We start from the raw sequence: 17882 nt of genomic DNA on the forward strand, positions 1-17882 counted from the left end.
GCCACAAAATTACATCATCGTGCACAGTACACATCCCATTCCTAAAGTTGTAGGTCCCAACTTGAAGCTCTTTTATTCAAATACTGATTCTAGAGCCAAACGATCAATCTTTCCTGGAATGAACATTTCTCAGCAAGGCCTTCAAGAAAGTTTGCAAATTTTGCATCCTTCTCAACTGGGGCGATGTAAACTTCCGGATACTTTGGCTTCATCAGTTTAGATGACTTAAATGCCCAAGCAGAAGGATCTCTCTGGTTCCTGGTGAATGAAGTCAGGGATAAGTAGACCTACTGTGGTAGCAATCTTCAGTTACCAAGGACACATGGCAGGTAAGAAGCTGTTAAGCTGGGAAATGCTTAACTTTTATTGGTAGGGTTGCTCGATGCAGGACACTATTACTAAGGTGAACAGTATTTCGAAAGTGGGATTATCTTGTATCCAGATTATTTCCCTTTTTGGTCTTCAAATCTCAGGATCTGTTTCCTGTTGCAAGGACATGGCTACCAATATGGAAGGGTGTAAAGCTACATTTTCAATAGGCCATTTTTCTTTGGAAAACAAAGAACTGTGACACCAAACTGTTGGGGTTGCGTCATGGCACCCTTGATTTGGATCCAAAATGTAATTTGAGGAAATTGTGTCTTTCTCGGAAACATACACCCATTCCCTTTGTGTGGAACCCCATTATCTAGATCAGGTGAGAACAAAGTTTGACTCCCCTTAGGATTTTGCTTGATGAGATTCCAGTATTTCCAATGCTTATTTTCAGACATTCCAGGTGAGACCATGTAGTATATTGTAAAATACCAGACTTGTTTTCTTAAATACCCTTGTACTAATTTTGACACAGATGCTCAGGCGCTTTCTTTCATGTTAGAAAGGAATGCTTATTGTTGTGAGAAACGTATGTAAACAAAGCCAGTAGCTCTATTTATCATTTCAATGCTGGCAAAAAAGCAGCACACTGAACATTAATAAATCTTTAAGACGGTATGGCAACTTTATAGTTGGCCACTCTCCATGATTTCAGGCCCTTCATGTATCCAGAAGGACAGGTCACAGAATGTCACGATTCTCACAGGATTGCATGTACTGTTGCCACTTCCATATTTTAGAAAAACATTTTCTGGTTAGCCTATTTCTATGGATTCCTTTGGATGTTGGATTATGGTGGACGTAAATGTAGAATTCTGATGCAGTGTACTTCACGTTTGCATAAATGTCAGCGGTAATAGTCTTTTTGCAGAAATATGTTTTTAGGAGAGTTAACAATTTAAATGTATTGGTTGCTTTAGGCAATCTCTAAGCAGTCTAATTCCAGTTTGCATACTCTGCAGCAGTCTCAATATCTATCTGCATTTGATATACCTGTCACGTATGATCTGTGTCCTAGACACAGATGCTCTTCCCATGAGTATTCCAGGGTTTAATTGAATGATGAGCGATAAAGTAGGTCGAATTTCTAGAAAGCTCTCTGGTGTGTTTTCGATCTTATGCTTTTGCCAACTACTATTTATGATTTTGTAATTAATCTTGCTTCTGCTGGGAAACAATGGCATCTATACTTTTAGCAGCCTTTACATTCTTTCAAAGACATATTTGTATAAAAAACTCTATTTTCCCACGTTTATTTTCTACATGTATGATGTAGCAATGAGGTTGTACTGATATCTTAAAGTGTTAAAAATTGGTATTGGAACACAGAGACTGATTGGCAGAGTCACATAGGAAACATTCACCAAGGGATTTATTCTGCTTTCTGCAAGCCGTAAAGATCAAAAGTGAATTTGGCCCATGTACTAGGTTGGGTGACATTCCTTGTACTAAAATCAACTATTCTTTTTCCCAACGTCTTTACTAATCATACCTAATTTCTCAAGCATGTCAATACTAGTTTTGAAGACTTTAACACTTAAGCAGGGATTCATGATTGCTGGGCTCACTAAAACAGCATGTTAGCAGGTGAACAATTTCCACCTTAGAGCCCGAATGTAATTTCACGTTTATTAATTAATTATGCTTTCATTTTAAGATTAATTCCTGAGTATGTTCCTGTAGAAACTTGCAAACTATCTTGCACTGTTTTAGCTATCTCTTGTTCATTGGTTTCTTACTGCAGTAGAACTAGTCCAACTACTTGAATAGTGGCCTTTTAAACAATTTCAAACAAATTATATGGCTCATTGACTTTGCTACAGAACGATCAATCGGGGCTTGTACATTTATTTAGTTTACTTGCAGGATGATTTCCCCCATGTTAAAGAGAAAATTATTAAATGTCAGGAAAAAACACATTTCTTATTAGAGTTAGATCACTATAATTATATAAGGAATTCCCTTAGAAATGTACCCACATTAAGTAACATCTTAATTGTCCTGAAATTGTTGCCATATTGGTTGTTCGTAGCCTCTGCTTCAAGTCGTATACGTAGCGTGAGGCACTAAATTACCTTGAAGCAAAATCTTTGCTGTTGTCATAGTGACAAACTTTGTTCCACTCTGTGCTTATTTGATCATTGTGCCATTTGCCCGTTTGATTTTTATATCAAGCAATGGCTTTCTGTAGGAGAAAGAATTGAAAGTATAGTGAATTTGTTACTTACTTGTGTTAGTAATATATACTATACAAAGGACACACATTCCCATAAATCACCTCTTGCCTTCTAATGAAAAAGTAAAAACATTGTTTGGGGCTTACTGTGCATCCTTCAAAGGCTGCGTCTAGAATCCTAAATGCCTGTGCAATCATGATATCTCTGCTTTAAACACTGTACCTGTGTGGGACAGAGTGACATTCGATTCACTTTGCAATTAAAATATTTAAAGGTTTTCTGAAAGAGTAAAATCTAATTACATTGAAACCTCTTGCTTTATCTGTCAAGATGCTAATTAGCCACTAACCTCTAAGTGGAATCCGATGTTACTGCCAGCCACCGTAGTTTCTCAATAGCTTTATGCAGTGCATGGCTTCACAACATTTCTACTCATCTGCATTGCCCTGAATTTTACTGTTGCATTGTGTTACAATTTTATGTTGTTTTTCTCTCTTAAAATACGTTTTGATATTCTGTTGCTTGCTCTGCCTCTTGATAACCTGTTAATTTAATTCTGTTAATGTAATTTCATAAGGTCGTTATGGTAGGCATTTTTAGGATTAAAGTTCAACTTCAATAATTCCGTTAGGCTAGACTGTGTATAATAGGATTTCATGTAGACCTTGTGATAAAGTGCAGCTAAACAGATTGCTTTAGGAAATAAAACTATGATGGAATTCTTCATCCAAAACTAGAAAAACATGTAGTTGTTTGTACAGGACAACAAACAACATCAGAAAATGAGTGACATAAGATAGTGGCAAAAGGAAACTACTGTTGGTGCGTATATGTAAATTAGATAGTTTTAGCCTTTTTAAGCTACTGTATTATTTTTGGCATTTAGACCTGATAAATTTCAAATAGGATACTTCATCGAATAACTTTTCCTCTATTCTCTTTGTCAGATTATTTGGTTAAATTTATTTTTTCCATGAATATTTTTCTGAATATATTTTGGATTGTCCCTTCATAAAACACATCTTGGTGGTGAAACACTCAAGACAACAGCAGCATTGTATCACTTTTTCAACTAAGATACTAGCGCTACTCCGACTGATTCCATAATAGAGAAATCAAAAGCATAATTTGAGAAGCCAAGCTAAAAAGATTGCCCCTTTTGAAAGAAAATAGACATAAGCCCCCCTAAAAATAAAGTACATTGATATTTAATTAGATTAGACTTTGCTTGGCCTTATACCATCATTAAAATTGTTTGACTTGACAAAAGACAATTTATAATTTGCTTAGAACAAGTTTGTTGGCTAGATTCACTACTAAGTATACAGCAGAGAGAAATCTTCAATTAGACCTTTGCAGTTGCTGTAATGCATGTCTTTGTAGAGGGATATTCCTTAGACACGCTTAGAATAATGGCTGATGTAATAGAAAGTCTATAAAAAGCATACGTTTATGTGTAGTTTCTGGTCACACATCAGCATAAATGAATGCCATCTAATTGATCATCTGACTTTGTAAGAATAATATAGGTTTATTTTCTTCTAATGAAAGTTTACTCATTTTTTAGTTCATCATCCTGGAAAATGTATGTCTCAAACCAACTCCACCTACACCTATACCACCTGCAGGATTCTGCACCCTTCAGACGATCTCACACATGTCACTCCAAGGTAAGAACCATTTTGGCAAAAGACAAAATAGTATGGTTAATAAAAACAAATCTTTGCTTTGAAGGTTTAAGGTAGATATTGCAAAAGTGCTGGTTTAACATGCTTTTTGAAATAGAGAAGTGTTTCTGGTTTCTCTTCACATGGTTTCACTTCTCACATCTTATCATAGGAAACTGTAAATTATTGAATTTTACTATGGATTTGTTTTTTTAAATAATGGTGTGTTTTTATCTATCACTTTATACTTCAGTTTTATTATGAAGTTTTTATGTGGTGTAAGTAACTGGTGTTCATATTACACAATTTAATGGTACTCTGTTGGACTTTTTAGTTTATACAGGGTCATCCCCAATCTTTTTGCCTCCTCCCTCCTATTTTTTCTGACCACTGCTAACCAGTGCTAAAGTGCATATCCTCTCTGTGTAAATTGTATTATTGATTGGTTTATCCATGACTGGCATATTTGATTTACTAGTAAGTCCCTAGAAAATTGCACTAGAGATGCCAGGGCCTGTAAATCACATGCCACTAGTGGGCCTGCAGAGCTAGTTGTGCCATTCACATAAGTAGCTCTGTAATCATGTCTCAGACCTGCCACTGCAGTGCCTGTGTGTGCAGTTTTAACTGTAAATTCGACTTGGCAAGTGCATCCACTTGCCAGGCCTAAACCGTCCCTTTTCTTACATGTAAGGCACCCCTAAGGTTGGCCCTAGGTAGCCCCAAGGGCATGGTGCAGTGTATGGGTAAGGTAAGATATATATAAATGTGTTTTATATGTCCTGATAGTGAAATACTGCTAAATTTGTTTTTCACTGTTGCAAGGCCTGTCCCTCTCATAGGTTAACATGGGCGCTACCTGTAAATATGATTAAAGTGTAGATTCCCTTTGGGAGTGGAAAGACATGTGGAGTTTGGGGTCTCTGAGCTCACAATTTGAAAATACATCTTTTTAGTAAAGTTGATTTTGAGATTGTGTGTTTGAAAATGGCACTTTTAGAAAGTGAGAATTTTCTTGCTTATACCATTTCTGTGAATCTGCCTGTTTGTGGATTCCCTGTCTGGGTCAGTTTGACAGTTGGGCTGGTTGCACCTCACACTAGACAGTGACACAAAGGGAGCTGGGGTGTAGTCTACATTTCCTGATGAACCATCTGTTCTGGGGGGGGGGGGGGAGGGGAGGGAGAGGTCACTCACACCTGAAAGGGCTGTGCCTGCCCTCACACAATTCAGTCTCCAACCCCCTGGTGAGTGTCTGGGGCCTGGCCTGGGCAAGGCAGGATTTCACAATCAAGAGAGACTTTGCTTTGAAGTAGGCCTACTTCAAAGGAGAAAATGGGTATAAGAAGGGCACCCAAAACCACAGACTTTAGAACACTTCTGGAAACCAAGACAAACCTCTGACTGAGCTGCCCTGCCTGTGACTGTGCTTTGTGGAGCTATCCTGCAGTTGCTGCTTCTGTCAGAGTAAGAGGGCAAAGACTGGACTTTGTGTGCCTTCCATCTTGTGAAGATCTCCAATGGATTGATTTAGAGCTTGCCTCCTGTTGTTTGAAATCTCAGGGACAGCAAAGACTTCTCTCTGCCAGCACCTGGAGTCTCTTGAGAGACTCCTAATCTGCCAAGTGGTGCCCATCCAGTTCCTGGGACCCTGAAAGGATAAGCTGGCAGCCTAAGAGGAAGAAATCCACGCACAGAACGCCGTGCGGGAAAAATATTGACACAACTCCGATCTGCGCGTGAAAAAATCGGCGCACCGCCAGCTTCACGGCTAAAAATCGATGCTCACCTGCAATGCGACCCGATGATCGATGTCCGGGGCTGGAGAAATGACGCACAGCATCGCTGACGGAGGCTGGTGACATCGCAACCTGTGCTGGGTGGTTTTCGGATCATCGTGCGGCTGGATTTCCGATGCAAAATACACAGGGTGTGTAAAAACGACACAAGGCCTGCCCGGACCCAAGAGTTCTGACCGGACCGCCGCATTCCTCTCCTGCGGAGAGAAGAAATGACACGCCCAAACCCGACGAAAGGAGAAACGATGCAAGGTCTTGCTCGTGAGTGAAATCAACGCATCGCAAGCCCTTTTTGATGCACACTCGCCCGTTCGGGGTTATTTTTGTCGCACCCCAGCTACATTTTCATGCTAACAGTGTTAGTGTGTGTTTAAAACTACATGAAGACTCTTTTTGCTTTTTAATTGATAACTTGACTTGTGTATTGTGGATTTTTTGTCATTTAGGTCTTGTTTTGTTTAGATAAATATTTTCTATTTTTCTAAACCTGTGTTGTCATTTTGTAGTGTTTTCATTAAGTTACTGTTTGTGTTGGTACAAATTCTTTACATCTAGCACTCTGAAGTTAAGCCTACTGCTTGTGCCAAGCTACCAAGGGGGTAATTAGGGGTTAGCTGAGGGTGATTCTCTTTTACCCTGACTAGAGTGAGGGTCCTTGCTTGGACAGGTGGTAACCTGACTGCCAACCATATACCCCATTTCTAACATACTCAATTTATCAATCTCGGAGTGATGGATAGCTGTCCTGGCATTGCAGGGATTCAGACTCCTCAATTGAGGGTCACAGCTAATATCAGAAATGTTTAACTTCCTTGCCAGAGTGGTTAAAAGCTATTTCCAGAATTTAGGCTTTTCAATAGAGAGTGTTTCTCTGTGACTTTCTGCTCTGTTAATAAATCGTCTTGCTCAAAATCTAGGAAAAGGAGTGAAAAAGGAGAAAACCTTTAAGTCTTGATTCTGATTATAATTTCTACTTTTATTTGGAACCCTCTATTTTAAACACACAAAGGATTTACTTGGCATTCTAACCCAACAGGACAGTGGCAAAATGGGGTGTTCTTATTTTGTTTTCGAAGAACCTTAGGAGAAGCCATATAGATTACAACAAATGCCTTGACAACATTGTGTTCAGAAGTAAGAGAGGCATGTTTGCTCGTGACGACTCGGGTTCAGGAGTACTGCTGCAGATGCTGTTGCGTCGGTTGTGTTTTACTCTCTTCTGAATTTATCTTTTGTCATGGTTTTAGAAGGTTTGAGAAGTTGGCCTTATTTTTGCATTTCTTAATCTATGATCCAGCTACTTCGATGTGCTATGCGTTTTTCTTGTGTGGAAATAGAACTTGTTGGAGAAAAAAATGAAGAGAATAGCCAGGATTGCATGCTTTCCTGACATCCCACATCGTCTCCGCAGTCTGGCAACATATGTCTGCAAAGACACCCTCGCATATGTTTTTTTGTAAATTGGACTGCTGTGCTTAATACTGTTGGTACGATTAAACTGCATTTGAGTTAAATAACTTTGCGCCAATTCTGTGATGTATGCCATCCCACTACTTCAGGGAGCTGCTGTCTTCATTAATTTTGTTTGCATGGGATGCTAATAAGGCTCCTCAAGCTTGTAAGTGTTTGAACTTTCAACCCCTGACAGCTTAGATTTTTCATTCCAAAATAAAAACGACAGGGCCATGATGAAACTTAAAGAGTGTCAAGTTATGAACCTTGCATGGTGTGCCTTTCCTTCTATTGGGCTTACCTTCCAGGATGGTCTGCTTGTAAAAACTATTGTTTAAAATTCAGCGACCTCTAGACTTGTACACAGATTTGGGTTACTCCTGGCATTTCATCACTTCTAGTCGACCCAGTAGTTAGATAGTCTAATTATTAAAGCATCAACTGCAATGGGTGTTTGGTTCACTTCAACTCCATCACCAGCTTTAAAGACCTTTAACTTCATAGTGCTCTTTTTCAGTCCTCGTTATGAAGATCAGGTAATGCTTAGTTTCACATTTATGAACATGACTCTAGCACTGTTGTCAAGATCATTTTTGGGCATTGTGCCTGTTACGCAATATTACACTTTAATCCACACAATTCCATAGATAGTGACCCCTAAGCTCTTGATAGGAAAAGGACTCTGAATGTTAGGTAAGTTGTGATATTCTCATACGTCAAGCACACATGACACCACACATAGAATAATTGACCCAGCAAACTTTGCTCGCCTAAAACAGTTTAATTAGCAAATTAATCCACTGTGCTTTAGTTCTTGTATTCGATGTGCAGAAGAGTCTGCAGACCTTGCATATTTAGTTATCTACATATTTAGTTTAGCACTCACAAAGTATTGAACATTTTTACAAAAATAGGCATACCATGCCAATGACCTTTTCCTTTTTCCTTTTTCATTGATGAGGATAAAGCTAATTTTTGACTATGGGTCATTTCTGCTCTTATTTCAACTTACTGCAAGAAATAGCCTCTTTCCGGACAACCACGTGCCATTGTCACTTCTGTAACTTAGTTTGAAGTTGTAACGCTGCATGAAGTTGTTGTTGATTCCTATGATTTCCATTCTACTGTTCTTTTTGGACATGAGCTCAAAGGACCGTTCCTCCAGGTGAGACGTTAGTGAGGCAAACATTCATGAAGTAAGTTAATTTATCCTTAGATGATGCTGGTTTTGGGGTCTTGCTATTCCTTTGGTGCAGCCCAAGCACTGTGATGGATAGAGAGCACAGGATACTGAAAAACAACTGTTCATGCTAATATTAATTTTTCATCTGTTTATGCTCTTAAGTTGTCGTATGCTCTTGTATGCAGTCCGATTTTACAATGCAGGTAACACTGCCAGGTATATTGCTTGCAGAATTAACTCCATTAAATTCTGCTACTGAAAAGGTGTGGCCGTTTGTGGAAATGTAACTACGGTGTCCTTAGCATCCTGAGAAACATCTCAGCCTGTTAAGGGGACTCAGTTTGTGGGCACCACGTTATGGGTAGTTTTTGCCCCTGTATATATGGAAGATTGACAAATTTTGTGCCACAGATTATTCATTCATTGGGTTCTTCTGACAGTTTATTGATTTACTTAAGGGGAGAAACCTCCTCCATTTTATAGACAGTTTTCTCATGCCCTCTTGGTAGACGAAATTTGCTACAATGACACCTGAGAATTCCACAAGCCAAACTCTATGTCAAGCCCGAATCAAATAAAGCAAGTCTTGTATTGGAGCAAATCTTATATCAACCATGATTTTTTGGATTATTGTTTCTCATGAGTGTTAATCTGACCTGATGGTGCCGACAGAGTTGTAACAGAATGTACCAGCAACTCCCATCGAAAGGTACAATTTATTTTCAGGGGGTTCTGAAAAAAACCCACACGAGCTCAGACCAACTGATGGTCTTCAATTAAAATATATAAGTATATGCCACCTGCTAGAATATTCATGTGTATTTCAATGTTTACCAAGGCCTTACTCACAGAATGTAAGTAAATAAAGTGGAAACTTTGGAAAGGAACTCCTTAACTATGAATGATTCTTCATAGGTCAAGTGACTGTGAAGAAGAAGACGACACTGCATTGTGTGACGCTCTCTTGAGTGGAGGTGTAGGGCACAAGCTATGACCCAGCCTGACAGGGGTGAGCTGCTATGCCAGTGATGCCTGTACTGGTAGAGCCCTTGTAGAAGGAATGATAGAGTGTGCTTCTGTATAATGCAAATTAACCCATACAATAGTGATTTACACCGATTTACACACTACTCATTCTAACCTAACTACAAACTCATGTAGCTGCCAGGTGTTTTAGCAATCATCCTAACCCAGAACTGTCCTAGAATACCTTCACGGTCACTCAGTGCTGAGACTCACAGCCATATAGAGTCATGTGTCATCCACTATGGTTCAGCATGGATTGTAATTGCCTGAAAAGTGAATTGACAACTTGAAGTGCATCTATTATTTGTAACCATTATTTGTGCATGTTTACTAGATGCATTGCTGGTGTGGTTATTGTTGAATTTTTACATCAAAATTTGTATGAGATTATCTGTATGCAGTTATGATACCTTTGTGAAATGTAAAGTGGTTGTGAGACATTACTCGCAGACGTACATTCATAAAATCTCTCATTATACCAGAGAATCCCCTTTCCTTTTGTTTGACCATTTATTGGACCCCCCGTATCACATGTGATCTTTCTCTCACCAAAAAGGCAATTGTGGAAATTATTTCTCTTCTGTGGACAGATTCCAGGTCTTCTAACTTCTGTGACTCCATTTTCAACAGGAGTCATACTGCTGTATGGTGCAGGGTGGTCAAATGTAAAGGGACCTAAAGGGTTCAACAATGCATTCCAGCTGAGGCACTTCATGTTCTCCGCTAACTATGAAGACTGATATTTGCTTCAGGAGTAAATGTTAAGGCAGGAATTCTGCTGTAGCAAAAATCAACCAAGAACCACAAACCTACTGTGAGTGGAATCATACTTTTATTTTCTGTCCAAGAGAGACAGTTTCTGAAACGTTTTTTATTTTTATATTTTTATTTTATTTTTTAATAGGTACATCACCAAAAGGAGAAAACATTTTGACTCATCTCTTCTACGTAACCTTAATAACACAGAGCACCCCCATACTGTGATATTTTTCCACCAGCAAAACACAAGAACCCAGTAACTGCTAGTTCATTGTGCATTTTTGGTCCAGTTATTAAGGCTTTCACAACTCTTTGAGGCACTCGCATAATTCTGTTTCCTTCTATGTCTTTGTTCTAACTATTTTACGCATGCTTTATGGTGGCCTTTCACTAGTGCTGATCTTTCTCTAAAAGCCTCTGCTGCAGTAAAGATGTGTAGATGTTTCGGCCACGTTTGGCTAATCTTTCGCCTTTTCCAATTTTGATTCTGAGGGGTTAGTGACATAGTAACATAGTGACCTGTTAATTTAAATACACTTGTATATGCTGTCCAGTCTCTGGATTACAATTAAAAGGCTTGGAATGTATCAGTTTACATATTTAGAGCACATCCTAATTCTGGCTAAATCAACTCTGGTTCTGCATCTAGGGTTCTAATACCTTGTAAATTAGTTGCAATTATTGTATGGTTCACTTTATTTTCTTCAGCAACCAATGCTCATCTTGTTAAAACAATGATCCACCAAGAACCTCTTTAGATACTTGGGCTGGCAGAAACTTTGCTACATGATCATATTCCTGTTTCGCAGGTAGGATGCTAGACGTTGAAAAAGCAATTTGATAAATATATAGTAAGGGCGACAAAAGACAGGTGTTGCTCCAATTGCAAGTAGCCCATTTTCTACACAGGATGTGTTTCTTTGAGTATCAGTATGCTTCATTGTAAATAACAATGTCTTATGCAAGTTATTAAGATATTTTTTACAAGATTATGATAATTCTGTCCACTGACAATAGATTTTAGCTTTCTGAAGGTTTATAGTTTAATCATTGAAGAAAGAGCCAGGCCTATGAGGTCATTCACAATTTTGACTTGACTCCAGTTTTAACTTAAGTATTAATGATGGAGTTACTAAATACATGTTTTGTGAGACTTCACTGCAGTGTACTTTGAACTCCTCTACTCTTGAAGTGTGGTGCAGCAAACTCCTAGGGTAACTGTGAAGTTCTGCATTTGAGGGAAGTGACTGCAGGAATATTTATTTTCAAAAAATGAGGCAAAACCCACTAACCCTTTGACCTGGGTACGTAAACATTAGACGTAATATATGGTCATTACAAGGGGAAAGTAAACCTAGACTTCCACTGTAAAATTACTCTATCAAGGAAGGGACAATATTCATTTTATCCAGTATCCTTAGATTAGTTTACATTTTATTTATTTTATCAACTCAATTATTACAATCTACAAATCACATCATAGACTTCCTATTATTGTTATAAAATTATAGGTGCTCCTAAACTTACAGACACAGTGAAAGTGAATATTGTGAAAAAAAAGTGACGGTGTTATATACAATATATACAAAATATGTGGTTAAAAACAATGAATCGTGAACTTCCACAGGTTCCTTCAATCCAGGAGTCCTAAAGTCACTCAAAAGTGTTTCATATTAATCCACAATCAATTTTTGTCGACGTTTTGATCCTATATATAGATATGAATCAACAGCGGGTCATCATCAGGACTGAGAATCTCTCTATTTGGTAGCACATATTGGTTCAGATTTAATGTATTCGTGTCTTGATAATAACTGCCAAAGTTTATTGGTCGTCTTCAATGTTAGAGATTCTGCACAGTTGTAGTCGTTTTAAGTGATGCCTATTTTTAGGAGTCTTCACCATATTTATAATCTCTCACTTAAATCATCACTTTGTATAGTTCTGACCAATTTCGGCATATTCCGTTGCACGGGATGATACTTTGAAAAGCTGTGAATTTAAAATCAGCTGCCGTTATTGCCAGAACTATACAAAGTGATGATTTAAGTGCAAGATTATAAATATGATGAAGACTCCTAAAAATAGGCATCACAACTGTGCAGAATCGCTAACATTGAAGACAACCAATAAACGTTGGCAGTTATTATCAAGACACAAATACATTAAATCTGAACCAATAGGTGCTACCAAATAGACCGATTCTCAGTCCTGACAGTGATCCGCTGTTGATTCATATCTATATACAGGGTCGAAACATCGACAAAAATTGATTGTGGATTGATATGAAATGCTTTTGAGTGACTTCAGGACTCCTGGATTGAAGGAGCCTGTGGAAGTTCACGATGCATTGTTTTTAACCACATATTTTGTATATATTGTATATAACACCGTCACTTTTTTCACACTATTCACTTTCACTGTGTCTGTAAGTTTAGGAGCACCTAGGATTTTATGATAATAAAAGGAAGTCTATGATTAGATTTGTAGACTGTAATAATTGAGATGATAAAAGAAATAAAATGTAAACGAATCCAAGGATATTGGATAAAATGAATATAGTCACTTCCTTGATAGAGTAATTTTACCGTGGAAGTCTAGGTTTACTTCCCCCTTGTAATGACCATATATTACTTCTAATGCAGGAATATTTAGCCAAGTATATCAGGTCCTATTGTAACTGCCCCTGAAAATGTGTGTTAGACCTCCAATGGAGAATGGGGCACTCCCAAGAAAAGGCTGGTACAATATCCAAGGTAAAGTTAATAATAACTGGTTTACTTCAAATTTGTGGACTGTTAAAAAATGGGAAAGCGTATTTCAACATTGTTATTACATGGTTTAAAATGAAAAAATGATGTTATTGCCTACTTTGTGGAATCCTTTGTAGAAATTACAAAAAATATTCATTCAAGTATTCATTTTTATCCACATGAATTGGCTTGCTTTTGCTATGGTTCAGGGAGGATCTGAACTGATTTGCGTATGGCTGAGTCCAAACTCAGGTGGCTTGGTGTGCAAAATAATGAGGGACTAAGATGCGGCCCAAGTAACTATCAGTGGCTGAGATTAATTGAAGCATTTCATCCATCACTTTTCTCTATATTTACGTCGACAGGTCATCATGCCACCAAGTCTTTGCAGCAAAGTACCTACCAAATGCAATGACTGTCTTAAACACTTAAGTAATAAGTGGAATACTCTTTGAGGCTTATATAGATTTTAAAACCAGATCATGGCCTATTTTTACTGCATTTTTAGTGTTCCAGATTTTAACATTGTTTCCACAATTCATGGTTTATTTTGTATTTGAGGGATTTCATACCAATGTGAAAGTCTCACAAAATGAAGGTGGTTTAGTAGCAGAACACATCATCATCTTATTCAGATCACTTTCCTGTAAAGTTCTCTAATGAATTCATGCAAGCCTTAGTGGATTTTCAACTCTAGCTAGTGAGCATTTCTTCTGCATGGGCATGTCAAGAGTTGACCACAAAACAGGCATTTGTCACGAATCTCCTAGCCATTAGCTTACAGTATGACCGCTGCAATGACTACCATTACTCAAGTATCCCATTTCTAGCAAACATTTTGGAGTGGTTGTTAACGTGTCAGTAGGAGGAATTTCTTTGAGAAAATAAAATCTTCATCATTATCAAGCAGTCTGTTACCTATTAAACAATCCTAGAAATGCTGGCTGATACGTATTCATGTGCATCGATCCTGTTAGGTCTACAGGTAACCTTCGATTCAGTTGACGTTGTGCATTTTGATCACCCTGAGAGACAAGTACGGATAACTGAGATTTTCTCTTGCAGTGGACTGCATGTTTACATCAGATCGAACATGTCATATTGTTTGTTCACCGGATGAGCAGTAGACAGTCACTACCTCTTCATGCACAGAAACTAATAGAAAACCATGCACAAGAGATTTCTGTGCAATTGGCTTCATTTGATAAATTATTTATAATCCAATGGAAAGCCTAACAATCTCAATGTTTTCAAGAGCTACAACAAATTGCATTTTAGTATCAAAAGAATCCTTGCAAAAGATGAATAGTTTTTTTACAGGGCCTGATTCCCGTACTCATTATAACAGGCTTGAAATTCTGTCATGCAAACCCTGATAGCGGGATTTAGATTTTTGTTCAACTGTAATATCCCAAACCTGAATTTAATATAACAGAGTTATTGGTCCATTAAAGTGCAGCTGACTGCCATAGGTAGTATTAAATTGGAAATAACTGAGGCCTAGGGGAACACTATAGATACCTTTCTGATCAGGAAGGTTTATCAGATGTCAAAAATGGGACTTCACTAGAACAATGTCTGACTTAGTGATTACCTCCAGTTGTGGCTACAGTCGTGTCGGACCAAAACCGGTAGAGGTATGTCATGTATGTCTCAGCCATGGCAGTCAGAGTACATTATAATATATAACAGTAAACAAAATAAAATATCTCAAAGACCATCCTGAATTTTGTTGCAGTATTAGCCCACAGGTGTATCGAAAAAATTGCAGGTTTTAAAGTCGTTTTATACAGAATATTCCGTACCTCAAGCTCACACCACGGTAAACACAAGGGCATGTTTTTTGGGGGAGCTGATTGAATTGATGTAAAACATTGTTCAGTGAAAGAAAAAGAAAACAAACATTGAGTGGCCCATACGTTCCTCCTTGTAAAGAGCTGTTGGTTTGTTTTGGCTAGAAATGTTGGACTAGGGGGTCTTTCTAAAATCTGAAGTGATAAACATAATGAATGATCCAAACCATACTTCAGTTCTTTTTCTTGTACAAGCCAGAATCGTTTTCCCAAGTTAGAGTCCTCACCAGCATCATGTGAGCTGCTTTCTGCCGAAACAGTAGAACCATTAAAACTAATGGCTAGTCCAACACAGACACCGGACCCAACAAAACCATGTTCTTGAACAACAAAATAAGTCTTGTGAACATATCCACCTGCAATGAAGCATCATCTACCAATTTCAAAGGCATTTAACCACCTGTTTTGGAGCAAACAAAGGTGTCCAAGCAAAAAAACAGACATTTTCAATATAGCCTCTTTAAATTCCTCAGTCAGCTTACAAGAAACAATGGTAGTCAGAACATTCAGTTCATGGAGGTTTTTGCAGTTTAGGCACCACACCTGATGATGAGTTTGAAGACTTATCTTCACTCTTTCTGTTTTTTGTGTGATGTCACTTGTGTTAATGACACCAATAAGAAGGAGAAGCTGATGTCCACTCTGATCCCAACCGCACCTTTTCCTCCACGCAGATCTGGATCTGCTCTGCTATAATGTGGTCTTCCATAAGAGCTTAAGTAAGCCAACATCAACTTGGACCATCTTTCCTCAAATGCCGTAGGGTGCATTCTTTTGTTAGAGATCACAACCAAAAGGGTAATGATCATGTGACAGACACAAAGGGTGTGAATCAGCTGTGTGCAGTTGCCTCCAGCATGTCTTAAATACTTCTCATGTTGATCGTGATGGAATCACATCCCTTGGAGGCATGGAAAAAAGAAACTGATGTCACCGGCATACAAGGTGCCTTATATGGCCTTCAGGACACCGTTCGTTGTGTAGTCATGAGATGCACAGATGGCACCTGACTGAATCCAGTGGTTCTGGGGAGTGCTGTAGAGAACATTTCTATGTCCAGGTTGGAGCATGGGAGGATGAGAAAATCAATTATTCTGCAGGAGTTAATATCTATTAGAAATACAGAATTCACTCTCATCCTTTCCATGAGTTCAACGTGGGGCACTGTCTACCAATTTAGACATTATCCTACTGTTCCATCTTTTGCAAATCCATTACCTTCCAATGGTGCTTTTAGGGAAACTCAAAACACAACAGCTGCTTTCATAGGTGTTTTGCTAATGGGGGAAACCGCAGCTAATCTTGAGCAGTAAACTGTATATTCAAAGATTATGGCCCACTTACTGAGTTCCTTGAGACTAAAGTATGTTAGGGTTGTAATAATACATGGTGAGTTGGACTTTTGCTGGAATAGATAAAAAATGTGATGACATAGATTGGAATAAATTTGACGGTGGCCGAGATGTTGTAAAAGCAGGGTTTTCCACAGTTTACATAGCTGCAGATAAGAGACTAAATGATTGACCCGAGAGGGATCCTGTTGGTTTAGTTTAATAATTTTACAATCTGTTACTTTAAATACATTGAGTTTAATTATTTTGATCTTTAGACTCTTACCTTCATTAACTGCCATGAGGTTAAGTATTTATAGTTCAACAGGTCCATGGGATCCTCCAAATAAGACAACTTCAAAACTACAAGGTGAGATAAATTATTTTCAGATTCTGAGGTAGTACCCATGTCAAATTACAAGATGGCAAGTATTGTCACAGGTAATTTAATTTCTCCTCATGAGTATTCTTATCTTTGCCCTAGCAAAATGTCTAAAGGTGACCCTTTGTTTGGGTCTGCATTTTAATATTATTGCTAGACCCACTGCAGTTGCTAAACAATTGTTCTGAATTATAACAAACTACAGATGTAGATCAGTGCTTTTAATATTACTTCCAAATGTACCTTTGTGACAGGAGACAAGCCCACAGGACTGGATTATATGTTTGTGATATTGAAGACTTGGATCTTGTTAAACAGTTTAAATCAATCCCTGGATTACAGAATGATTGTAATCTGAATATGACAAGAGTTTGGTTCATAAATATGAGGTGCACTCACACATGTTGCTTCTGAAGAAATTAGGAAGTACCTTGGGAAGAATGAACATCCTTGGATAAAATGAAAACAAACGGTGCGCGGGATGAGATTTATCCAATTCTAATATGTCAAATTCTATTTGAGCACAAGATTATAGTGGTAATTGACATTTATGATTCCTATTATTACAGAGCCTCCTTTGAATCCCTGATGGAAAATATGTGAACAACCTTACCAAACCAGTGTGCAAATTAGGCACCACGTTCCAACCAAGGTGGTATTATATGGAGTGCAAAGGGAAAAAGAAAGACTTCTTTTTAGGCGAAGTCAAAAATAGCAATGGTTCTCTCTTGTCACAAAAGTGAAAAGATATTCAAATGTGCACAAAAAAGAACATGCATCAAAAACGATGGGTCTTACTGCATCAACCTATTGTAGATAAAAAAATAAAAGTATTCTGATGAATAATTTCTATTGTTTTAAAAGGCCATTATTATTGTATTACTATAACACTGCCAAAGAGTGTTGGTGTATCCATTTCGCCAAATTATACGGTGACCTTTCAGTTGTAGTGATCGATTTGTCTGTGAACTGAGGTTAGGTGTGGTAATCCTTTAGACAGAGCCATTCTACCCAATCAGATCTTGGAGTAAGACTATCCCAGAGGAAAGAGAAGGCACCTGGTACTGGTTTTGTGAACCTAGATATGTTTGTATAGGAGCCTGGATTACAGATTTGTTTTCAAAT

General features: G+C 38.1%; 1 protein-coding gene across 11 annotated transcripts in view; it reads left to right on the plus strand.

Moving 5' to 3' along the window:
• Positions 1–17882, plus strand: part of TRAK1 (trafficking kinesin protein 1) — a 269898-nt gene that overhangs the window by 212053 nt on the left and 39963 nt on the right. For all 11 annotated transcript variants that reach the window (XM_069211499.1, XM_069211490.1, XM_069211489.1 and 8 more), the window contains one exon: positions 4120–4222. In XM_069211499.1, coding sequence (XP_069067600.1) covers positions 4120–4222 — 103 coding nt within the window. The remainder of the gene's footprint in view (positions 1–4119; positions 4223–17882) is intronic.

The sequence above is a fragment of the Pleurodeles waltl genome, chromosome 10 (assembly GCF_031143425.1).
Source record: "Pleurodeles waltl isolate 20211129_DDA chromosome 10, aPleWal1.hap1.20221129, whole genome shotgun sequence".
Lineage (NCBI taxonomy): Eukaryota > Metazoa > Chordata > Amphibia > Caudata > Salamandridae > Pleurodeles > Pleurodeles waltl.